The 25,747-nt window shown below is 44.2% G+C and overlaps 1 protein-coding gene across 4 annotated transcripts in view; it reads left to right on the forward strand.

Moving 5' to 3' along the window:
- The window catches only part of ASTN2 (astrotactin 2), a 911,537-nt gene that overhangs the window by 282,048 nt on the left and 603,742 nt on the right, over positions 1–25,747 (forward strand). For 3 of the 4 annotated variants that reach the window (XM_067743527.1, XM_067743522.1, XM_067743523.1), the window contains exon 4: positions 1,591–1,743. The exons of the other annotated variant lie outside the window; for it this stretch is intronic. In XM_067743527.1, the coding sequence (XP_067599628.1) occupies positions 1,591–1,743 (153 nt within the window). The remainder of the gene's footprint in view (positions 1–1,590; positions 1,744–25,747) is intronic. 4 annotated transcript variants of the gene reach the window in all.

The raw sequence follows: 25,747 nt of genomic DNA on the forward strand, positions 1-25,747 counted from the left end.
TACCCAAACCAGCCCTCTGGGTATGACCTACCCTGCAGACACATGTGTGTCTAAGCTGATAAACTTTCCTGGGAAAACAGGATCTCCTTGAAGTTGGTGTTGGGATGTTCAGAAGCCTTCTTTGTCTACTCTGGGAAAAGCTCATCAAAGAAACAGGAATCTTTACCACATCCCATTCCTTGTCATCAGACAGCAAGTAGCTTAAACTGAAGAACTTTCCCAGCCTCTTGAGGCATAGGTGGAGGGAGGGTTGAGTCTGAAGATTTCAAAGTCAGGGCTGTCTTTGGGGATTTCTCAGAACAAAGACACTGTGATCATTCAGCCAATCTTCTTTTCTTCTTTCTCATTTCCCCTCCTTTTCTTTTATGTTGGCTCTCTCCTTCTTTCTCGTTTGTCTGCTTTTTTTTTTTTTTTTTAATTTTATCTTCTACCTTTTTTCCCTCTGCCCTTCTGCCATCACTCTCTCCATTCTCTATAACTTTCTACCAGTCTCAATTTTGAAATTTCTGAAAATGTGGGTACCAGCAGCTCCTTAGAGGATATTGAAACGAAAGGAATGTTGGAGTAGGATTTAGAAGGCTTGACTCTACTGCTTGCTAGCTTGGAGCTAGTTGTATGCCTTGTTTGGGGTGGGGGGGGACTTCAGTTTCCCCTAGTAAAAGGGGGCTCTTGTACCAAGTGATCTATGTATCACTGCACTGCAGTTTTGTCTCCTGAAACATTGTTTGACCCATGTACTGCCGTCTACCTTTATTGTCACTGTTCTGGTTCAGGCAATATTGTCTCTGGCTGGCTTCTGCAAAAGCCTCTGTACAGCCCTTTGTCCTTGCTTCTGTGTGTATTCTCCATACTCTGGTTAGTAGTTGTTATCACAGGGGCTTAATTGGAACATGCCAGTTTCCTGTTTAAAACCTTTCAATGATCATCTTTTGCCTTTGGGATAAAATCCAAGCTCCGCAAGGTGGCTTACAAGGTGTTCTGCCCTCTGCAGCCTCATCTGCTCTTCCCAGCCTCCACTGCAGCCACACTGAACTCCTTTCAGTTACTCAAGCACCGTGTTCTTTCTGGCTTCAGATCTTTGCACATGCCTCTCCTTCCACCCAGGGCACTCTCTTATCCCAAATCTTTTCAACAACTCCACCCTGATTCTATCTTCTTTGCTAATTCCTACTCCTGTTTAAGGTCTCAGTGGAGGTATTGCCTCCTCCTCCAGGAAGCCTGCCTTGACTCCCAGGACGGGTGAGCTGACCCTTCTTGGTGCTCCTCTGGTACTCTTTACTCCACTGTCACGGAAGTATTGCACAGTGTTGGAAATGCCTGGATATGTGTGCTACCAAGCTATGGAGTCCTTGAATCATGGATTGTGTCAAACTTTCACCATCGTATCTCAAGGGCTTGGGGCAGTACCCTTGAGAACACAGTCGGTGTTGAAGAAATAAATGCATTAAGCCAGTAGATTCATCTCTACTGGCCCCTGTGGCTTCTGCATCACCACTGGGTCCGGGAGGGAACTCCGGGGGGCCAGGCCCAGTCCTCCAGGGGCTGAGGGTGGGCCGAGCCCTAACCTCAGCCCCGTTGCCCACCCCGTAGCGGCAGCTGAGGCGACGCAGGAGCCAGTGGAGTCCCTGATGCAGAAGTTCAAGGAGAGTTTCCGTGCGAACACGCCCATCGAAATCGGCCAGCTGCAGCCAGCACTGCGCAGTGCCTCGGCAGGAAGGCGGAAGAGGAGGAGCAGGTCCAGAGGTAGGTCCTCCCAGAGGCTCTGGCCAGGATGTCTGCCCGCTGTGCCCAGGTTCTTAAGGTGCCGGGAAGAGCTATGCCCTCTTCCCCCTGCTTCCCTGTGCTCACAGAACCCACGCCACTGTCCCCCTGATAAGTCATCTCAGCTGAGGCCTTGGAGCGAGAGGACCTGTGTCCCTGGGTGGAAAGCTAACCTCTCTGAGCCCCAGCCGCCTCATCTGAGAACGGGAATGAATTGCCCACCTTCCAGAGAGGTTGAGAAGGTTAGCAACAATCTATGGAAAGTGCCCAGCACAGGACCAGGGTACAGCAGATGCTCTTCAAGTTGTAGCTGGTGTCACTTTGGAGAGTGTGAGAAAGCCAGGATGTTCTTGTGGAAAGCATCCTCAGACTGGGATCACAGCACAGCGTTTGGACCCACTCTTTAATAGCCTGAGTAATCTAGTGGTCAAAGCAGGAGTGCTGTGTATTAGACAGAACTGGATTCAAATTTTGGTTTTGCTGTTACCTAACCCTGTCACCTTGGGCAGTCCCTCCACTTCCCCAAGCCACTCCTCTCTGCCCAGCTTCCTGTAACATCTCAGCGCAGTGCCCAGCCAGTGGGCAATCAAAAGTAGATTTTCCCCTCTTCCTCCTTCCTCATCCTTCTCCCTGTCTCTCCTCCCAACGTTACCATCATCATCATCATCATCATCGTCTCCTTTCTCTGACCTTCTCGTGACCTTGTGTCTGGGACGAACCCCCTCCCCATTTCACCATTGCCTGATTTCCCAATGTCGTCTTTATCCTTCCATGCACTCAGTGGTCTCCAGCCAGTCACTCTTCCTCTTGACTTTTACTCCTCTAGTTCCTGTAACTTGATTTTGATTATGTCATTTCCCTTCTCCTGTAACTTCAGTGGTTGTCCAGGGTCTTCAGAAGTGTTCGTGCTTATGAAAATGGCATTTGAGGCCCCCAAAGAGCTCCAGTGTCTCTGCTGACTCTTCTAAATCCACGTGTCCCCACTTCCACATTTCTTTCCCGGCCAGTTTCTCTGCGTGAAAACCCCTATCTAGCCCCTATAAATAGTTATTGGCACTTATTGACAGGTACTCCAGGCAGCAGGCTAAATGCTGTGCATATCTTATCTCATTTGATCCTCAGCAACCCTATGAAACAGGTACAGTGATGACGCCCATTTTACAGATGGTATCACTAAGGCACAGAAAGCTGCAGCCACCTGCCCGAAGGAACATCCTAGCAATTATCAGAGCCAGAAAGAACTAAGCAGTCTGAGTCCCAGACTTCTTAAAAAAATCAACCATTAGGTTCTATCCTGGTGAAGTCCTACCTTTCTTTCCAAGCTTAACGTGCATGACATATATTGGCAAACACATCACTGACTGTCACCATCACAGTTCACCCTGAATTCTCCCATGTGTGAATTCTCCCACATCTTTATCTATGTGTTAAGCACTGATTTCACTTTTGCGTAATATCATTTGCTTTTGTCTGTCTCTCTCTTTAGCTAGACAGTGTTCTTTGAAGGCGGGAAATATCTTATTTGAATTTCTGGGTCTAAGTCAATGTCTGCACACATAGCAGACACTTGTTATTTGCTGAGACGTCTAGGTCGTAATCCTGTGAATTCCTGTGTCCGGTGAAAAACCGACATCTACACATTTAGGTGAGATCGTAAATCGAGGCAGAATTTGATGATGGAGTTCCTTTTTGGAACTCGTGGTAAACCCCAGGGTGAACCATTGTATAATGATAAAGAATAGTTGTTTCGAGGTCGGCAATGTCTGAGTGCTAATCCAGCCCTGTCAGTTTCAACTTGCTTAACTTTGGAAGAGTCACTGGGTGTCTCTGAGCCTGAGTTTCCTCTTCTGTAGAGTAGGGTTGCCAATCCCTACGTCAGAGGATTGCTGTAAGGATCTGATGAAATGATGGATATAGACTACTTTGGAGTGCTGAGCTAATGTGTATTAGGAACTGAACAAATGCTATCTTATGTTTGTCATGGCTTGGGCATTCAGGATCACTTGTAATTTCACTCAGCTTTAACTAGCCATCTTTATTGCTCCAGTATTCACCAAGAATCTCCTTCCCATATCCTCTCTACAAATACGGCCCCCATAAATACACTCGACTCCAAGTCCATAGCCTCCCTCCTCTTCACTATCAATCTGAATTTCTTTCCTTAGTGTCATATCCTAAACATTTTTATGTCAATGAATTCTTCCAAAAACAATCTCTTTTATGTACCGTAACTGTCTTAATGAGGCCACCACTGTAAGGCATTTGGGCTGTTTCTAATTATTTGCCCATTATAAACAATGTCATGTAGAACCTTTTCTTTGCATAAAACTTGACCTTCACTTTGGAGTCTGTTTTCCCCTCTTGAATTGCAGACTTAGATTATTCATGAAATCTATTGTTTGACAGACTCTAATTGAATATCAAGTTATTTTAATTTATACGTTAAGTGGGAACTAAGAGAACTGATACAGGAAGAAATTCATTTTGTCCTCCCTTTCTTTGTCACCATTATGACCACTGCCACCTTTTATCTCCTGCTTCTGACTATACCCTCCTTGAGATTCTCCCCAAGGCAAGCCAGAGTAACCTTTTTAGAAATATAAACAAGATAAGGTCGCTGTTCAGCTTAAAATTTTTCAGTGGTTTCCTGTTATCTTCAGAACACAGTCCAAAGTCTTTGCCATGGCCTGTAGCTTCTGTTCCATCTGAATCTGTTCCTGCCTTGTTCGCTCACTTGGCATTTCCTGTGCTCCAAGCACAATGCCTTTCTTCATGTCCCAGGAACACAGCGAATGGAGCCCCAGAGTAGGGTCTGAGAACTTGCTGCACTTCTTGCCATGTCTCTTTTTGTCCCCCAGATTCTCTCCTGGCTGGCCCCTTCTCACCTTTCAGCTCTTAACTCAAATGTCAGCTCCTCAGAACCATTGTCCATGACTACCCAAACATGGGTACCCAAACTTTTACTCCTTTCCATCCCCAACCTGCTACTATCTGTTACATAACCATTTTTCGCTCCTTCCCTAATATTAGGGTCTAAAATCACTTTTATTTGTTTGCTTGTTTACTGTTTTCCTCTCTAAAATGTAAGCTTCATATTCATAAACCTAATACGTGGAAAGCGCTTAATAAATATTTGTTAAATAAATGAGCGCATTAACCTCAAAGATTGTGGAAAAGTGGCTTAGTTTTATAACTTTCAAATTGATGGTAGAAGAGGGCTCCAGGATAAAATAAAACCTCCCAGTACAGATCTCCAGGGAATCCTGTTTCCCCTAGAGATAGACTCATTGATGGATAGCACATGAAACGTGCTCAAGTGGGTGCTGTCAAAGCAGTTTTCAAAATGGCTTAATAACGTTGTGCTCACGGTTTTGCTGCCACTATTGGGTAAGGTTTTTTGCAAGAGAGAGAAAGGCTAGTACGTGCCAGTCCCAGACTTCCCAACTCACACCCTTTCCACCACATGTCCTCAAGATTTTCTTGGACAGAAGAAATCCATGGTCAGTAACTGTTTTGGAAATTCCGCACACTCCCTCTTTCTCTTGGAAATTCCCAAATGCATCTTCATCTGTGAAAGACCCTGGGAAATCCTGCCGTGCAGAGAGCTGGGCAGATTTGTTTAGTTCATCATCTGTAAAACCATCTTGACCGCAGACTCTGTTCTTCCCCTCGGAACATGTATGAACATCTTGCAGCACAGAGAAGTTTTGGAAGTGCTTTTGGAAGTGCTCCATTGGCTTCCACTGACCATCAAACATCCCAGATATCACAGTCAAAATCCCCAGTCTTTCACTGTCTCTTCCCCCTGCCGCTGAAGTGGCCGTGGGCCTTCTGGCCCAGAGTGGGAACACCTGGCCTCTCTCTGCTTCATTAGGCTCTGCGCCCGGCCCATGGTGCTCAGCGGGTCCCAGCAGATGGAATGGTAGCAGAGAACCGGTGTCATGAAACTGAGCACATGCTTGAAATCAGCTCCAATGCGGTTTTGTAGTTAGGGCTTCCTCCTGAGAGACCTGGCAGGTGCTGACGTGAATTGTCCTCAGGCAGACAGAGGAAAGTGGTGGAGGTCCCAGTGCTGTCCTCTTGGCTGTGACAGCGTTTTATGAGGCAGCTGTTGGGTAGTCAGGTCCACAGGTAGTGAAGAGGGGGTGTTGGCTCTCAAATAAAGCAGAGGAAGATTTCTCTGGATGTGAGGGAAGGCTGCTGAGTTTCATGCAGTCTAGGTAGTGGTCTTTAAAAAGTGGGACTTTATATTTGAAATTGAATTCCACCACTGGCTAACTGATGGATCTTAAATAAGCAATGAATTTGTTTTCAGCCTCAGTTTTCTTATCTGTAAAATAGTGCAAATAATGCTGAAATCACATGTAGGATGTGAGATAATACCTGCAAAATGCTTAGTCCAGTGTCTGGCTCATGGTTGACCCTCAATAAAGAGTAGCTAAGTTTATCATTGTCATCAGGGTCCCACTCATCTGGCCTCCAGGGGCTCACAAATCTATCCCTCCTCCCCGGGCCGTTGTCTCTGACTTGGTTAAGGTTTCATCATCCCTCATCCAGATTCCCGTAACAGCCTCTTCATCCCCAAATCCACTCCACCCTGGTGGGTGAAGTGATCTTTTGAAAACACACTAAATCAGACCATGTCACTCTCCTGCCTAGAACATTTTCCTGATATTCTGTCACTTGCACTGGGGGCTTTTGAAGCTTTTGCAGTGAAGTCTTCCTGGAGGCAGACGAAAATCAACACACCCCCAAATAGTCTGCAGCTGTGCTCACAAAACGTCAACATAAGCCCCTAATTCCCGATTCTGTCTAAAAAAAAATCCATGCCATTCTATTTTGTAATATGTGCATATTTATTTTAGTTTAGATTATATTATTTGTCAGTTAAATTATTTAACATTTTCTCAAGTCTTTAGGTAATGTCGATGTCCCGAGAAGAAGAATCCTATTTTCGCTGATTATACTAGGATAGTACGGTACCATCCTCAGTAGGTTTCCATAGGATCCAGTGAGATAATGCCTGTAAAGCCCTGAGCACAGAGACAGGCAAAAGGTGCGCACTGAACATGTGTTCTATTATTTTCTTATTTACTACTCTTATGGCTACTGTTTTATTATTACTTTTGCATTTGTCAGTATCACTGTCATGACAGTGAGAATGTCAACATCATTGTATTTTTCAATGTCCCATTAAGGATACACCTACCCAGTTTTAGAAGGAAGAGTCTGTAGGATTTAGGGCACACTGTTTAATAGGATCAGAAAGTTGCCAGAGCTGGCTACACAAGGCTCCTTCCTAGCCTGGACTCCAGCCTACCTCTGAACCCCCCCAAGCCACTGGATTCTGCAGCCTCCAGCACACTGTCCGTTTTCCTCTTCCCCCCAAATGACTTGGTTTCCAAATCCGTGTAACGATCATCCTTTACCTGAAAGCCCCTTCCTCTCTTCTCTAGGCAGAAAATTGCTACTCATGTTTCAAATTCTGGTCTCAAGATTTTCTCTATGAAGACCCCACCCCCCAGCCGACCCTCAGCCCTAATCCAGGCTGAGTGAGCTGCTGCTTTGGGCACTTGTAGCCCCCGTGCTGCTCTCTATCACAGCCCTCATTACAGGACACATCTGCTTCCCTCATCATCTCTGACAGTCCCGTGATGGAAAGGACAGTGATTTATGTCTCTCTGCAGACCAAATGCCTAACATAGAACTGGCATAGAATAGCAATTGGCTGGATGGGAGAATATACGAATAGTTGGATGGATGCATGAATGCATGGATGAATAAAAGAAGATAGTTGGGAGCTTCATGGACTACAGAGGGTTAAGAAGACGTGGTTCCACTAGCACTTACTGAGGACTTAGTGTGTTCTAAATACTATACTCATCATATATTATCTCATTTAAAAGCTCCCCACACCCCATAAGGTAAGGACTATAATTATCCCCATTCTACAAAACAGGAAATTTCAAGCTTAGGTAAGTTACGTGACTTGCCCAAGTGTACCCAGCTAATAGACTGTGGAATTGTGAATTCAAAGCCTAGACAGAGCCCATATTTCAGTTCCCAGATGACTATAGTTTTCGTCTTAGCTAGCCTGGCTAAGATCTTTGAGCTGTGAAATTGTATCAGCCTAGCCTAGATGCTGGAAGGAAGAGGTGGTAGTTCTCTTAAATTGGTAGGTGTTTCTGTATCATCAGAGCGTCTGTGAGGGTGATCAGGAGCTACAAGGTTCCGGAAAGTGAGGTCTCTCTCTTTCTTAGAGTCAGGACTGCCCCCCTACAATCTCCCTCTGGCCCCAGAGAGCCAGTTCTATGACCTGAGGGGCAGCAAACCCAGTGGTTATGCCACTGTCCAGTGTTCTCTGCATTTGAAAGGCACTCACCCAGCTTTTTTCGCTAAGTCGTACAAATGTAGGATGTGCCACCCAGATCCCTGCCAACCAACACTTCATCATTTAGTGAATGAAGCAGGTGATTAGACATTTGCACCACAAGGAATGCATAGGAAGGTGGTGTGAGCTGGCCTGGGGTGTTTACAAAACTGGGAGAATAATTAAAGAAGGGTTCACTGTGGAAGTAGCCCTTGAAGAATGCATTGGTATCAACTGAGGAGAGAGATTGGGAAGGTATTGCTAGTAGAAGAAAGAAACATGCAAAGGTACATGTGAGTGACACTGTGCAGGGCATTATGGGAATATCTGGGGAAAACTGTGAACAGAGCCAGGCTCCGGATATCACTCCCACAATCCCCAGCTGCGTCCCCACGCTGGGAAGAGAGGCACATTCTGGCTTCTTTATCCTCCCTGATAGAGAAGCCCTGATGTGCTCTTTTATTGGGGGACACTGTCCTTTAGAATGCGGGTTTATGTGGTGTGTGTGTACTCTTTACTAGTAAGTAGCAATGGATTATTCACTTAGTTGGAGGAAAATATTCATAAATATTAAGGGCTTTAAATTATATGCCTTATTGGATTGTTGCTGTGCTTAAACATTAAAATGACAGCCAACCAGATATGTCTTTATTTCTTTGGTTTCCATCTTTGTTACCCAGCCCCTGTGCCCCCTTAATAGCATCCCCTTCCTACCAAGGAGTTTTGGGTAGAGCTCACTCCTCCTTTTGCCAAAGGTAGTTTTTTTTTTTTTTTGTGGTATGCGGGCCTCTCACTGTTGTGGCCTCTCCCGTTGCGGAGCACAGGCTCCAGACGCACAGGCTCAGCGGCCATGGCTCACGGGTGCAGCCGCTTCACGGCATGTGGGATCCTCCCGGACCGGGGCATGAAGCCGTGTCCCCTGCATGGGCAGGCGGACTCCCAGCCACTGCGCCACCAGGGAAGCCCCCAAAGGTAGCTTTGAAACTGCATAATCAAAATGGCATTCAACTTGAAACCATGAGATAGTTACAGGGATAGAAAGAAGACTGGATAGACCCCAGCTACCTAGAGTCTAGCGCTAAATCTATGATGAAATAACCCCTTGTCCCTCTACCTCTGTGACATTTCTCCTACTTGATTTTCCTCCCCGTCTCCATTGCCGCATGTCCCAAAGCCTGCTCTTCCTTCCAAATAAAACCTTAAAGCTACTTTCTTCGGGAAGTCTTTCCAAATTTTTCCCACATGAGAGTCATGCATACTTCCTCCAAACTTCAATAACCTCTTCTCTATCTTTCTTATGATATTTGTCACTTATTACCTTTTATGAGAGTAATTTAAGACCACTTCTCTTCTCCCTTAATTAATCTCCTGAAGCACAGTGACTATGTACAGGTCATGCCTGTGTTTCCAGTGACTAGACTAGTCCTGACACATAGCAGACACTCAGTTAATGCTTGATGAATTAATAGACTAGGCTAATCACAAGGGCTGTGTGATCTTGGACACAACTTTCCACTCTCCAGGCATCATCGTCCCCATCTAAGAAGCTGTGTGGCTCTGTGGAAACGAGCTCAGGTTCTGGAATCAGATAGATGAGAATCGACAGCACAGTTCTGCCTCTGACTCCCTCAACTTTTGGAAATAACTTGTGCTAAATCGTCATTACCTAATTTGTAAATCATACACTCGGCCACCTCATAGGGAGGCTGGTAGGATTAGACTTAATGTATGTAAAGTGCTCAGCAGGCCACACTAAACCTAATAAGTACGTAATAAATCTTTGTTGTTGTTAATTTGGAAAGCAAAGGTGATGGGCTAGATAATTTCCACAGGTCTCCTCCACCTCAAATGACCTTTGACTGTAAATCTGATTGGCAAGCATTGTTGTCGAGTGAAAAGTCCAGTACTTGGAGTCAGAAAACCCTGACTTGAACCCCAGCTCTTAAGTGCAGTGGGTCCTCAGAGAAATTAATTAATTTTCTCTGGATTCCATCCACAGCACCTGGAGATGTGGTAATATCTGCTATTCTTGTTTCTCAAGGCTGTTGTGAGAATGTGCTAGAATACTTATTGAAATCCTTTTTTAAAGCACCCTATAGATTACCAGCATCCTGGAATCATAGCCTTGGCACCTTCAAAGACAGGGGATAACACGCAGGTTTGAACAGGGAGCCTTTCCTCTGGGGCTCTGGCTTCCCTTTTCTGGACCACATGCCCCTTCCAGGAGGCGCTGCCAGGGCCAGTACTACCACAGCCCAGTGATCCCAGGTCAGGTTGGACTGAGGCCCGGGAGAGCTGATTTATAGTCAGAGCACATAGCTGCCTCCATAAATCTTCCCTGATGTGTCTTTCAGAGAAGTTTGCATTCCTAAAAGTGCATGTCTCCTCCAGGCGGTTTTCCTTGTCTGTCTGAAATATGTCACGGGGCCCTCAGTCAATTCTGTCTGGTCTGGCTGGGTGGAGAGGCAACTGCAGGCAGCCTTAAGAGAAGGCTCTGGACCAGGTCTTGGCGGGGCCTGGGGATATAACTCTAGGATATTTCTTTCATCAGGATGGTACAATACCACGTCAGAGTTGTAGCATAATAAACACCCTGAAACTTGGTGACTTAAAACAGAAACCACTTATTTGTCTCTTAATTTAAGTCAAGCATTTGGCCCTGGACTCAGCTGGGCAGTTCTTCTGGTCTGGATCGGGCAGGCTCAGCTGACCTCAGTCAGGTACCTGTGGTCAGCCAGCTCTCCAAGGCTGGCTCACGTGGGTTCCAAAAGCAGAAAGGACAAGAGCTGCAAGGCCTTTTGAGGCTTACACTCAGAAGACACACTTCATCCTTCCCACTTCATTCACTTGCTCAAAACCAAGTTGTGAGGCCATCTTAGACACAGAAGGCAGAGAAACAGAGTTCATCCCTTGAAGAAGGGTCAAAATATTAGGGTGACTTTTGTAACCTCCAAGTACTCATATTTTATGAAGCCTCTATTTTATGCTAACGTCTGAGCTGATCCTCACAACCTCAGCATAATTACTTCTAATTTGCTGATGGAAAAGTTGAGACTCACACATACGAAGGAAACTTTATGATGGGGCACAGCTGGTCATGGCAGAACCAGATCCCTGATTCTAATCCTTGTAATAGCTGATCTAAAGACTATACTTTTTTTTTTAACCTCTGCTACTTTGTCCCTCTTCAACAGTGCTAAAGACTTCATGATATCAAGCCATTGTTAGACACAGCCTGGCTTGTGGTGTATCGAAGGGCAGTAGATTTGTATCCTGGCTGCATCCTTGCAAGGGCCTGTGGTCTATTGCAAGGTCAGTAAAATGCTTTGGTAAAGGGCCAGATGGAAAATATTTTAGGCCTTTCTGACCAAGAGAGAAACTTCAAGATAGTATGTAGGCACCTGTACGATGAGAAAAATTTTTCCACAGATTTTTATTGATGAAATTTAAAATATAATAATAATCAAGTACCATTTATTGTAACAAAGTTCTGCTAACGAGAAGAATGGAATTTATTTGACACTAACATGTGAATTTCATATCATTTTCACATCTTAATATATTCTTCTTTTGATTTGTTTTTACCACTTAAAGATGTAAAAAAAAACAGGCAGTGGGCCACATTTGGCCCACAATCCCTGGCATAAGGGAGCATCTCACATTTGGACTCAGAGAATCCTAGATCCAGCCCCCCCATGACTATCTAATTGCTCTGTGATTTGTGATTTGAGGCGAATCCTTAATGTCCCAGAGCCGCTGTTGCCCCAGGCTCCTAGACACACAATAGAGGGGAAACAATTCCTTATGTTCTCTTAGTCCCCCAAAGATGGAAGTGAATCTCAAGTTCATCTGATCCAGCTTGCTTGTAGATGTGGAAAATGGTGGAGCAGGAGACCTGTCTCTCTGCCGTAGAGAGAAACTAGCAGACCCAGAGATGGAATGCCACAAAATTGCCCTTGTTTCATGCCATTTGAACATGTAAAATTATGTAGGCCATATTACATACATAAGGATTGACTACTGGGGAATTTGGATAAAACACGTAGTTAGAAGCTGACAGATTGTTCTCTGTTCTAATTCAACTGCAATCAAATGAGTAGATCATTTAGAAGGTTACAAAGAGAAGGCTTTGTGTTTTCCTATGTTTGAGAAAGACATGGTGAACCAGAGTGAGGATATGGGGTAGAGTTCACAAGCCATTAGCAGGAGTTTTTGGGTTTTTTTGTTTTTGTTTTTTAATTTATTTTATTTTTGGCTGCGTTGGGTCTTCATTGCTGCGTGCGGGCTTTCTCTAGTTGCGGCGAGCGGGGGCTACTCTTTGTTGCAGTGCGTAGGCTTCTCGTTGTGGTGGCTTCTCTTGTTGCGGAGCACGGGCTCTAGGCACGCGGGCTTCAGTAGTTGTGGCTTGGAGGTTCTAGAGCGCAGGCTCAGTAGTTGTGGCGCACGGGCTTAGTTGCTCCGTGGCATGTGGGATCTTCCCGGCCCAGGGCTTGAACCGGTGTCCCCTGCATTGGCAGGCGGATTCTTAACCACTGCACCACCAGGGAAGCCCAGCAGGACTTTTTAGGCTGTGCTCCAAATAGGTGCTCAGGGGACGAGCAGGCATAGAGGGATATCGCTGTGCAGGCAGGGCTCTTTCATCAAGCTCCTAGTCTAGATTTATGTATCGGGCTTCAACATTTTTGGAGAAAAGCCCCAATTCTAGCATATACGCTTTTAAAAACAAGTGTTTTTATGACAGAAGCTCCCATTCCTATATGGAAAGAAAGCCAGCAAGGGCCTTCTTCCTGTTACACACACACACACACACGCACGCACACGCACACACACATAGACACACACACAGGTTGGGTAAAATGTAACATTTATTTTTAAACACAAATTTATCTCAGAAATGAAGAAAGGCAACTCCTCAGTTGTAACGAATAAGGAGGAAATGCAAAAACCTAAGCTTTGAGTTTAGAAGCTGATGTCTTGGTGACTCCAGGTGGGCAGTGGGATGGGATGGGATAAAAATAAAAAGAAAGCAGGAGCAAGGAAGAAATGAAAGATAACTTGGTAGAAAAAAGCCCTAAAGCATGAGTAATCATAATAACTATAATTTGCATATTAAAATTCAGAGCTAGATTATACTACACAAAATCTATTTATGTGCTGTTTACCAAAGAACTTCTTAAAACATAAAGACACAAAAAGTTTGACAGTGAAAGAAAAGAAAAATATATACTAGGCAAATACTAATCAAATGAAAGCTTTGGGAGAAGTATAAGTATATGACAAAATAAAATTTACAACAAGAAGAAAGAAAAAATTGAAGTAGAACAAGAAGTAGATGGATACCTAATCGAAGAGGGAGATGTTTTTATAGAAATCTTCCTATTAGATCAAGTAAGCAAAATGCTACTAATAATATGGACAAATTGAACTGTACTATTAAAAATACAATAAAATGGGCATATATAAAATCCTGTCCCTAAGAATTAGAGTTTAAAGATTTTTCTCAAGAAGTGAGAAATTCTCTTAATGATCTTGACATCTTATGACCCGAATGTTCTGGCTTTGGCCCAATTTCCTGAAATTTCATTTTATTTTCAATGATAACTCTTTGCAACATTTATGACTACATGTGGATTCATTTTTATGCCTCTGAAAGACATATCTCTCAATCAGGGGTGCGAGCAGGGAATAGCAATCTATGTGTACTGATTTTCTTTTGCTTTTGCTTTTTGCGGGGGAATAGCGTATAGGGGAGGTTGTGGTTGAAGGAGAACGCTTCCAGAAAGATAGTCGCCGTCAAAACAAAGCAGTAGTATTTTGTTTCAATCCATATTCCTCATATTTTTCCTCAGGCCAGAGAAATAGTCCATTTTGTCAGGACAGCTTCTGGAACCAGAAGGGCTTTCTCTAGATTACCTGTATATGATCTGGTTGTGAAGGTTTGCAGGAAAAAACTGTAGTGTCTGACCTCCTATATCTGTGTCAGTCTGGTTACCTTGCCCAAGGAGTTGCCTGAGAAGGGTCAGTGTGATCCCCTTCATGGAATTGTGTGACATTAGCAGTAACCTTTATAGATTCCAAGATGGGAAAGGGTCTTGAAGTCGTTTCCCTTTTAAGCAGGACTGCATGGCAGTAACTCTGCAAGATCTTGAGAACTTAAGACTAGATAATTACACTGGTAATTAATATTATAAATAATATCTTATTTATTTTATACGTAATAGTCTGTACCTCTTATTTCCCTACCCCTATCTTGCCTCTCCTCCCATCCCTGTCCCCACTGGTAACGACTAGTTTGTTCTCTATATCTGTCAGTCTGTTTCTTTTTCGTTATGGTCACTGGTGTGTTGTCTTTTTTTTTAGGTTTCACGTATAAGTGATATCATGCAGTAGTTGTCTTTCTCTGCCTGACTTATCTCTGGCCTCATTCTGATGTAGATCGGCTTCTTTGGTCCCAAAACAGCCAGAGAAGTCAGATCATCACTATGACATCATCATTCCTGCCATAGGATGAGACTCTTCCTATCCGCTCCCTAGAAATTCCCATTTCTTGGATTCTAGCCCCTCCTGCTATTATCCTGCCCAGGGCCTCCAACCTTACTGTCATCATTCTTTCAACTGAGTGCCTACCGAGTATGAGACACCATGCAGAGTCCTGAGACTTCAGCAGAAAACTGGGTATACGAGGTCCCTACCCCTGTGGGGGTCAAGGTATGTAGGAGGAAACAGACAGGTTATCAATCAAGCAAGGAAGCATACAAGTACAATGATTGCAGACCGTTGTAAGTGCACTGGAGGAAATGACCTTGGTGTTGGCCATCGCAGTTGTCCACCAAGCCTAAGGTAAAACCAGCCAGGCTTCTCCTTCCTTGCCTTGGCTAGAAACCATCATCCCGGCCTGTGACTTCCCCAGCCACATCCAGAGGAGCAGATCCTGAGGCTGCAGTTTGCTTTTATTCTATTTCCTACCTTAGGACGTACATCTGGTAGGAAACAGTAACAATAATTGGCCACCTGCCTTGTGCCAGTCACTGGTCCAGGTGCTTTCAAATGTATTCTTGTAACCACCTTTCTTTAACCCTTATTTTGCAAAAGAAATCGATGTTCAGAGACGTGAAGTATGTGGCCCAAGCTCGTGTGGTCAAGTTGGTGATGGAGCCTGGATGTCAACTTAGATCTGTCTGCTTCCAGCACTGATGTCCTTTCTCCCACGTAGTAGCTCTCTCTCTTTTCAGTGCCTGCCTCCAAACCTGCTTTCACATCACCTGTGTGGGATCTCTGCACATACACAGGCCTCAGAGGTTAGACTGAAATTTGGCAGAAATAAAGCCACAGAAACAGACACAAAAACAGACCCTTTTGAATCTCCTAATAACCCTAGTGGGATTTTCATTCATTTTCTTGCCTGATTATTATTAAGAATATGCCTCTGTGTCGATTAGATTTCATGATTTTGTTGTAAACTTTTGCACAGTGCAGCTTAAAAAATCTAGCCTTTTATCTCATTTCAGGATGGAAAATGTTGGTTTGATGTACAAGGTCTAATTATCCTCACCACGTGTTAGAAATCCAAGTGCAGCTAAACATTAAGGTTAAATGATGATATCACAACTTACTCAGTTTGCATTTTACATCCAATTGAAAACACAAACCACTCGCCTCATTAATCCTTTGCAATCCAGTTCTCCCACCCCCAAATGAAATGATCCTTTTGGGACACATTTATATCCTTTTAACAGCCTCCTGACAGTTCTGCTGATGGAGTTTGTATCCAACTTTGTTACTGGGTAGAGACAACTTGCCCTGATGGCTATGTGTACATAATTATTCTCTCACAGTTAGATTTAATTAATGCTTACCCTCATCATGATCTTGCAGCTAGCAAGCTTGCTTTGCTTAATGGCAAAAGGATTTCCTTTTTAGCCAAGAGAGACTCCAAAGGGCTTTGTAAAACTCTTCTACTTTTTTTTAAGAAGAAAAAAAAAAAATTGCACCTGAGCCTGGTTCATTTCTTCCCTCCCTCATATCAATGCCACATTGTGAATGGATGTGACACTACATATGGGGATGGGTTATGAAACTTAATTTTAGACTAAGTATCGCTAATATGAACAGCTCTGACAGACCTACAAAGAAGATGTATAATTTTCAATATCTTAGTTTAGAATTGAAGTGTCCTGGCTTCATTTTGTTTGTCTCTCTACAATATATGTATATGTGTATTTTTCTAACCACCTCCCCAAATGGGACCCAGAGTTCAGTAATAAATAGCTATGAAAGTAAGGAGACATTAAGAAATGATGGGAGAGACAAAGGGAGTTTGAAGATAAGTTTGGAAAGAGATTATTAGAAAGTTCGTAATAAGGAGAGGGTGTGTGTACTTATAAAACCCCATAAGATAGGAGTACTTTACAAATAATCTGTCCCAGTCCATGCTTGTGAAATATTCATGTGCTATTTGCTTTTTGTTCCCATAATGGCAATGCCTTGTGTTTGCAGAGAGCTTAACAGTTTACAACAAAATTTCACGTCCATTATCTTAGGTGATCTTTTACAACAGCCATGTGATGTAAGCAGAGAAGAATTCACAGATGAGGAGACGGAGGCTCAGGGAGGTTGAGACACTGGCCCATAGTCACATACCTGTTCAAATAGCAGTCCCTCTTTGCCTTCATTTGTCTTGCTAAAGCATCAGCAGACTCTTAGCTAAAAGATAACATCTGGGGCTTCCCTGGTGGCGCAGTGGTTGAGAGTCTATCTGTCAATGCAGGGGACACGGGTTCGTGCCCCGGTCTGGGAAGATCCCACGTGCCGCGGAGCGGCTGGGCCCGTGAGCCATGGCTGCTGAGCCTGCGCGTCCGGAACCTGTGCTCCGCAGCGGGAGAGGCCACGACAGTGGGAGGCCTGCGTACCGAAAAAAAAAAAAAAAAAGATAACATCTGGAGGCAGCAGAAGCAAGAAGAACTACAATCCTACAGCCTGTGGAACAAAAACCACATTCACAGAAAGGTAGACAAGATGAAAAGGCAGAGAGCTATGTACCAGACAAAGTAACAAAATAAAACCCCAGAAAAACAACTAAATTAAGTGGAGATAGGAAACCTTCCAGAAAAAGAATCCAGAATAATGACAGTGAAGATGATCCAGGACCTCAGAAAAAGAATGGAGGCAAAGATCAAGAAGATGCAAGAAATGTTTAGCAAAGATCTAGAAGAATTAAAGAACAAACAAACAGAGATGAACAACACAATAACTGAAATGAAAAATACACTAGAAGGAATCAATAGCAGAATAACTGAGGCAGAAGAACGGATAAGTGACCTGGAAGACAGAATGGTGGAATTCACTGCTGTGGAACAGAATAAAGAAAAAAGAATGAAAAGAAATGAAGACAGCCTAAGAGACGTCTGGGACAACATTAAACGCAACAGCATTCACATTATAGGGGTCCCAGGAGAATAGACAGAGAAAGTACCCAAGAAAATATTTGAAGAGATTATAGTCGAAAACTTCCCTAAGATGGGAAAGGAAATAGCCACCCAAGTCCAGGAAGCGCAGAGAGTCCCATACAGGATAAACCCAAGGAGAAACACGCCAAGACACATAGTAATCAAACTGGCAAAACTTAAAGACAAAGAAAAATTATTGAAAGCAGCAAGGGAAAAATGACAAATAACATACAAGGGAACTCCCATAAGTTTAACAGCTGATTTCTCAGCAGAAACTCTACAAGCCAGAAGGGAGTGTCATGAGATACTTAAAGTGATGGAAGGGAAGAACCTACAACCAAGATTACTCTACCTGGAAAGGATCTCATTCAGATTCGATGGAGAAATCAAAAGCTTTACAGACAATCAAAAGTTGAGAGAATTCGTAGCACCACCATACCAGCTCTACAACAAATGCTAAAGGAACTTCTCTAAGTGGGAAACAAAAGAGAAGAAAAGGACCTACAAAAACAAACCCAAGACAATTAAGAAAATGGTCATAGGAACATACATATCAATAATTACCTTAAACATGAATGGATTAAATGCTCCAACCAAAAGACACAGGCTTGCTGAATGGGTACAAAAACAAGACCCATCTATATGCTGTCGACAAGAGACCCACTTCAGACCTAGGGACACATACAGACTGTAAGTGAGGGGATGGAAAAAGATATTCCATGCAAATGGAAGTCAAAAGAAAGCTGGAGTAGCAATATTCATATCAGATAAAATAGACTTTAAAATAAAGAATGTTAACAAGAGACAAGGAAGGACACTACATAATGATCAAGGGATAAATCCAAGAAGAAGATATAACAATTATAAATATATATGCACCCAACATGGGAGCACCTCAATACATAAGGCAACTGCTAACAGCTCTAAAAGAGGAAATTGACAGTAACACAATAATAGTGGGGGACTTTAACACCTCACTTACACCAATGGACAGATCATCCAGGCAGAAAATTAATAAGGAAACACAAGCTTTAAATGACACAACAGACCAGATAGATTTAATTGATATTTGTAGGACATTCCATCCAAAGACAGCAGATTACACTTTCTTCTCAAGTGTGCACGGAACATTCTCCAGGATAGATCACATCTTGGGTCACAAATCAAGCCTCAGTAAATTTAAGAAAATTGAAATCATATCAGGCTTCTTTTCTGACCCCAATGCTATGAGATTAGAAATGAATTACTGAGAAAAAAACGTAAAAAACACAAACACATGGAGGCTAAACAATACGTTACTGAATGACCAAGAGATCACTGAAGAAATCAAAGAGGAAATCAAGAAATACCTAGAGACAAATGACAATGAAAACACGACTATCCAAAACCTATGGGATGCAGCAAAAGCAGTTCTAAGAGGAAAGTTTATAGCTATACAATCCTACCTCAAGAAACAAGAAAAATCTCAAATAAACACTCTAATGTTACAGCTAAAGGAAGTAGAGAAAGAAGAACAAACAAAACCCAGTGTTAGCAGAAGGAAAGAAATCATAAAGATCAGAGAAGAAATAAATGAAATAGAAACAAAGAAAACAATTGCAAAGATCAATAAAACTAAAAAAATAATAATAGGAAATAAAAGATAGCATCTGAATCGAGAGTAATATGATGCTACTTACTTTAATGATTACATGCAATATTAGTGATCACTATTACTTTGCATTATTATGGGAGATTTCATCCAGTAAGCTCCGAGAGGCCACCACTGAAATGTGGCCACTTCAGGATAAGAGGAAACACACTTTTTTCATTACATCGAATACTCCTTAAAGACCTTGACCTTGAACTCCAAATAGACCTACAATAATATATTCTAGAAATTCAGGACTGTAGAATGGGAGCTGGGCATTTACAAATCTTCCCGTAGCACAGGTGAGAAAACTGAGGCACAAAGAGGGGAAATGACTTCTCTACCTTGAGTTAGTGGCAGATCTGAACCCCCAACCCTGCTTTACTGACTGCCAGTACAGATCTCTGTTCACTACACTATAGCTGTAACCTTAAGCTGGAAGAGGCCTGAGAAATCTCCTTTCTGACAAGTGAGAAACTGAGGTTTAGGTGAGAGGAGTAGCTTACCGAAGGCCACGCTGACCCAGAGACAGAACTGGATCCCAAATCCTGTCTCCTTAATTTATATACATTTAATTCATTTTCAACAAATATTGTTTGTGCAAATGTTATGTGCCAGGCATTGTGCTAACTGCTCTGGCTACATCATCCTACAAAAGCACAGGGAGGCATACTGTGGATGCAAGAATATGACCACTTACCCTCATGTGGCACTGTGGGTAAGCAGAACATGAAACTGATTTCCAGGGAAGTTCAAGTCTGCTTTTAAACAAGCTGACTTTGGAGAACAGGGCTGAGGAGAGATGGGGTAGAGAAGGTTGGGGAGGGGGGAGCTACTGACCCCATTACAAAGTCTCTTTTCTTTGCTTTCCTCCTAATGTTGTTACCTCTCTGAGTCCCCGAAGATGAAAATTTGAATTGAAGAATAAAGGCTAGATGTCAGTAGAATGTAATCTCTTACATTTGGCCAGCACTTTACAGTTTACAAAACACTAGCATCACCTGTTGACATTGTATCCTCATTTACCAAGGGCTTAACTATGTGCCAAACACCATGCCTAGTTTTTCAATGTATCTAATGAAATCTTCACAATATCCCTGTAAGGTTGAAGGTTGATGTTATCATGGCTCCCATTTTACAGATGGGAAAACTGAGGTTCATAAGATAAAGTTGACTTGCCATAGCTCACATCTCTGATCAGTGACAGAGTATAAATTTCAACTCAGATCAGTTGAACCCCAAAGCCCAGGCTCTTAAGTGCAACACACATGGCCTCCGTCATTGAAGCTGGCTGCTAGAGCAGGGGGTGATGGAGCTCACAAGGTTGGCCTCTCGCTCTGGGACAGTGACTCTCAAGGGTGGTTTCTGAATGGGCAGCATCAGCATCCTCTGACAATTCGACAGAGATGCAAATTCTCAGGCCCGCCGCTCCCCCACTCCAGGGTGGAGCCCTGCAATCTGTGTTTTAACAGCTTTCCAGGTGATTCTGATGCCCAAGTAAGTGAGGGAGCCACTGCACTAGGAATCTATTCCCAGCCTTGGCTCCTTTTTGTCATGGAATCTGAGGGCCAGAGGGACCCTGCTGGTCACTGATTCCAGCCCCTTTTGGAGCTTTGTATTATTCACCTGGTCTCCATTTTTCGGTGCCACTCTATATATTTCACATGGGCAGTCAAAGTCAGGTTAAAAGAGATTGAGGGTTGAAAACTTTGCCGACAGGCTCCAAGGAGCTGGGCCAGGTTTAGTGTGAATTGGTGAGCTGTGGCACGTGTCTGAACCTCTGAAAGTGAAGAGACAAGTTCCACAGTCTTCTGTCTGCCTTCTCCTCAGTAAACCACCACCCACTGTTGACCACAGGCAGGAGTGTCTCACTGACTTCTCAAAGACTTTTGTTTAAGTTGGTGTTGAACAAGCAAGTGGGGAGGGGGGAATCTTCCTGTCTTTCTCTGCCAAGGCCCCTGAACAGCCAATCAAGTCATACATCCACGTATCTCACCTTGAACCTCACCTTTGTCCCCACAAAGTGCACCCCTTGAAGTCTGTCCTTTGTGCAGAAGTGGCTTATTTTTGGCTTGTATCCATATGTACGAAGCTAATATCTCTCCGTGAAATCAGCTTGGCCTTCCACCCCCATGCCTTCCCCCAACCCCCACCGTTTACATAAGCATAAGGAAGGGTGCCGGTGGTGGATGGCGTGGGATCTGGGCCATCCACGTGTGTAGTTTTGTTGCATGAAGGGGGACCCCTTCCAGGGCCCGAGAGTGGGCTCTTGTCTAACACTTGGAAATGAACTGTCCGTGAAGACACGCGTGCTGACAAAGCAAGTGACTTTACTGGAAAGTGGCTCCCGGGCAGAGAGCAGCAGGGTAAGGGAACCCAGGAGAACTGCTCTGCCACGTGGCTTGCAGTCTCGTGTTTTATGGTAATGGCGTTAGTTTCTGGGTTGTCTCTGGCCAGTCACCTTGCTTGGCCCATAGTCTGACACAGGGTCCTTCCCTGCGGTGCGTGCATCTCTCAGCCAGGATGGATTCCAGCAGGAAGGACTCTGAGAGATTGGTTGTATCCCCCCTCTTTTGGCCCCTCCCAAATTCTCCAGGTTAGTTTTTGGCAGCAGTACCATGTTCCTTATTGGGACCTCCTGTTGTGGGACAGCTCGGGCAAGCGGGCCTGGCCAGGGCGGGTGGTTTCCATCAGCAGTTCCCTAACAGTTTACCTGCGCCCTCTGAACTTGCTTGGGCCTGATTCTGGTTGTGCCACTTTCATCTTATGCCATCTCTTCCACATGACTTGGTGGATCTGACAGAATCCAGCTCACGATAGGCAGCTCTGGCTTCCTAGGCTCTTGACAGGACCTTGTAGCATACCAGGTATAGGCCCCACCAGCCCCCTGCAAATGCATAGCTCTGTGCTGCATATGGTATGGCCTTATTCCAGAAGCGTGGGGGGTCTACATTATGAGTCTCCTAATTGGCACCTGCTACAAACTCCACAGAGTATTTATTTCCACCAATGACTCTCATACTTAGAGGACACACTGGATCACATAATGCACATAGCAGGGTTGTTTGTAGCACAGCCTGACCCACTGCAGATCCTTTTCCTGCTCTGTGATCTACGTAGAGCTGGCAGCCTTCCACGCCACTGGGAAAATGGGTCAGGGTAATATCCCCAAGTGTTTCGTATGCTGCTTTCAGAACCCAAAGAGGCCTACCAAGCATTCTGCTTCCTTCCTGGAGTTGTGAAGTGTAAGATGCAGGAATTTCTTCTTTATTTTGGAACAGATAATATAGCATACCGCAGACCACAGAAACCTGCAGTCTTCACTGATGTGGCAAGCCCCTGTTTCTTCATAGGATTTATCTTGTACTTTCTGGAGTACATATATCTCACCAGGCTCTTGAATGTACTTTCCCTTTTTTGTTCTTCTGGTCCAGTTAGCAGGATACATCAACATAGTGGGCCAGTGTGATATTCTACAAAAAGTCCAGGTGGTCCGTGTCTCTTCAGACTGTTATGACAGAGGGTTGGACAGTTAATACAGCCCCAGGTCAGGACTGTAAATATGTAGTGGTGCCCACCCCATGTGAATGGAAACTGCTTCTGATCCTTCTTCGAGAGGGATGAGAAAAAACTTATTTTCCAGATAGATGGCCACAGACTCTATGCCCGAGGTTGTGTTAATTGGCTGTAGCATAGACACCACATCTGGCAGCTGCAATTAAGCCTACAACTTGTTTGAGTGTGTGGTAGCTCACTGCCATCCCCCTGGACCCGTCTGAATTGTTAAAGGACAGGGTTGGTGGATCACACGGCGATGTGATGGAGACCACCATCCCTGCATCCTCAGGGTCTTTAAGAGGATCGCTTACCACACCTGTTTACCCTCAGGATGTGATCCTGGTTTTGCTTTCCTCTTTGGGCTGGAGATAGAGATGATTGGACTTGCCTTCCCCACTATGATAGTTTATAATAGAGACCAAGGAAACAATGGGAGCAGGGTTCTGCCAGCTACTCCATACATCCATGTAAATTATCCACTTGGGGACCGCGGAAATGGTCATCTCACGGTGAAACGGACCTAGGTGAGGACTCCATTTGTTACCTGGCAGTCCATATTTCCCTCACTCTAACCATACCTTGGGTCCCTGGGTATCAATGTCAACTTGTATTCACCTCTCTGAATAGTCTGGATGTTCCTCTTACCTGGGTATCTGATTGCCTAAATAAACGGCCGTAAATCCCCTGAGGAAGACCTGGGGGAACCGTTGCTACGTACACTTGCTGTGCTGTCGGAGCCTTCCTCGCAGGTACCCAGGCTCTCCTTTGGTCAGTGAGTTCAGGTCTGAGAACTGGTTTAGATCCAGAAACAGGAATATAGTAGAAGCTTAGCAAATACTTGCTGTCATAACACGATGACTCACTTTGCCGGAAGTGTTCAGAATGTGCGTGGGAAGGTGGAGTCTTCAGTCCTTCAAAACAGAAATGATAAAATTTTCCTATGAGCCACCACCTTCTTCTATTTCAGGGTTTTTCATCTCTCCCCCATACCCAATAGGAGCCAAAATATTTTATAATCATTCAGCGTTTTACCGTTATGTAATCTTTGAATACAAATAATTTCCGTTAATGTGAAATAATAGTTGGGCTATGTTAAGAAATTACCTTTTCGTGTTCCAGTGTTATCTACCTCTTCACCTCCACTCAGCAACATCTACCCATGGAAGAGATTCTAAAGTCAGGCTCCATCACCTTCTGGGAAACTTCGGGGTAACGGACATGTCACAATGGGAATCCCCTCATTTGTGTCACTCACAAGGACCTTATCTCAAACAAGAGCTAGTGAGGCAGGAATAAGGGTCCCTATTTTTCACATTACACAGCATTTTTAAAAATGCAGAAAAGAGTCAAAGAGGTTAAGTAATTTTCTCAAAACTCACTCAGCAAGGAAGAGGCTGAGCTCACGTCCTGTGTTCTTTCTAGCACTTGGAAGGGTAGGCTTCGTCATTAACTGTGGAGTGAAAAATTCTGGAACCAGTGGATGAGGGAGTGTGGTGAGGGAGGTGTTGGGAGGGGCAGGGACACTGGAGGCCACTCTACGCTCTCTCCCCATCCCCTGCCCCCAGCACAAGCCCATCTGGTCCTCAGCAGGGGCCTTCCTGTCCCGCTGCACCTCGCCTTGGCACTCTCATCCCCTCAGCCTGAAGGCGTTTCCTGTGAAATCCAGCGCAATCTGGGAAATAACACACCATGGCGAGCAAAACAAAATGCGTTTTTCATTTTCTTCATTTCCCCAGACAGTTCCTCACATAACCAAGCAGGCAAGTTGTTCCTGAAACGTATACATGTTGAAACGTATATGTGTTTACAAGAGATTTCCAGACCTACATGTAAGTCTTTTTCTGTTTGGAGTGGGCAGGGACAGCTATAATGTATAATTTCCCCTTCAACTGTGCAGCTTTGAACTTTTCCACATGTTTTTACGTGCATTAGCTATTCATTCGTTCCACAAATATTTTATCGAGTGTCTGCTCTATGCCGGCACTGGACTAGGTGCAGAGTATGGTGATGGAAAAACAGAGATCCTAATCTCCTGACAGTTCTATTCTGATGGAAGAGAGAGGCAGCAAACAAAGACATGGCATCATTTCAGGTATTAATAAATGTTATGAAGAAAAATAAAGTAGAGCATGTGGGAGTAAGAGAAAAATAGTATATCAGATAGGGTAGTCAGGGAAGACTTCTCAGAGGAGGTGACATTTGAGGAGAGGCCTGCACGAAGTAGAAAAAGAACATTCCAGACGAGGAAAGAGCAATGTCATGACCCTGGGGCAAGAACAAGGTTAATGTGTTGGATGAAAAAAGGCCAGGGCGAATGTGAGTGACAAGGAGGACAGAAGGAAATGGGGTTGGATTGTCTTTTCTCTAGGAGAGAAAGAAAGGGCCCAGGGATGGCTGCCATGTTTTGGCCTGAGTAAGTAAGTGCATGACTAGAGATCATTTTTTTATTTAAGATGGGGAGCCTGGGAGAGTAGCAGGTTGGGGAAGACCCATCAAGTTTTCTGACTTGGCCATTTAAGAGTTTCTCATCTGAACTGAATAGTAACTTTGCAAAATCTATGGGGAAGATAACCATTATTTTTCTCTTATAAGAAAATAGGGAAGTTAAATGACTGACCAGAAGCCACATGGCAACTTTGATAGAACCAAGGTGAGGACCCAGGAATCCTAGGTCTTAGTTAATGAGTCTGTGTAACTTGCCAGTGAATCCCTATTTGAATGACAGTGAAATTCCCTGGCGCTTGTACCCTTGTAGGAAGTGGAGAGAGGTTGGAAATAAAGTGGGTGTTTTTGCATAACAGCGCGGGCCTCTCACTGTTGTGGCCTCTCCCGTTGCGGAGCACAGGCTCCGGACGCGCAGGCTCAGCGGCCATGGCCCACAAGCCTAGCCGCTCCGCAGCATGTGGGATCTTCCCGGACCGAGGCACGAGCCCGTGTCCCCTGCATCGGCAGGCGGACTCTCAACCACTGCGTCACCAGGGA

This window comes from Pseudorca crassidens, chromosome 7 (assembly GCF_039906515.1).
Source record: "Pseudorca crassidens isolate mPseCra1 chromosome 7, mPseCra1.hap1, whole genome shotgun sequence".
Lineage (NCBI taxonomy): Eukaryota > Metazoa > Chordata > Mammalia > Artiodactyla > Delphinidae > Pseudorca > Pseudorca crassidens.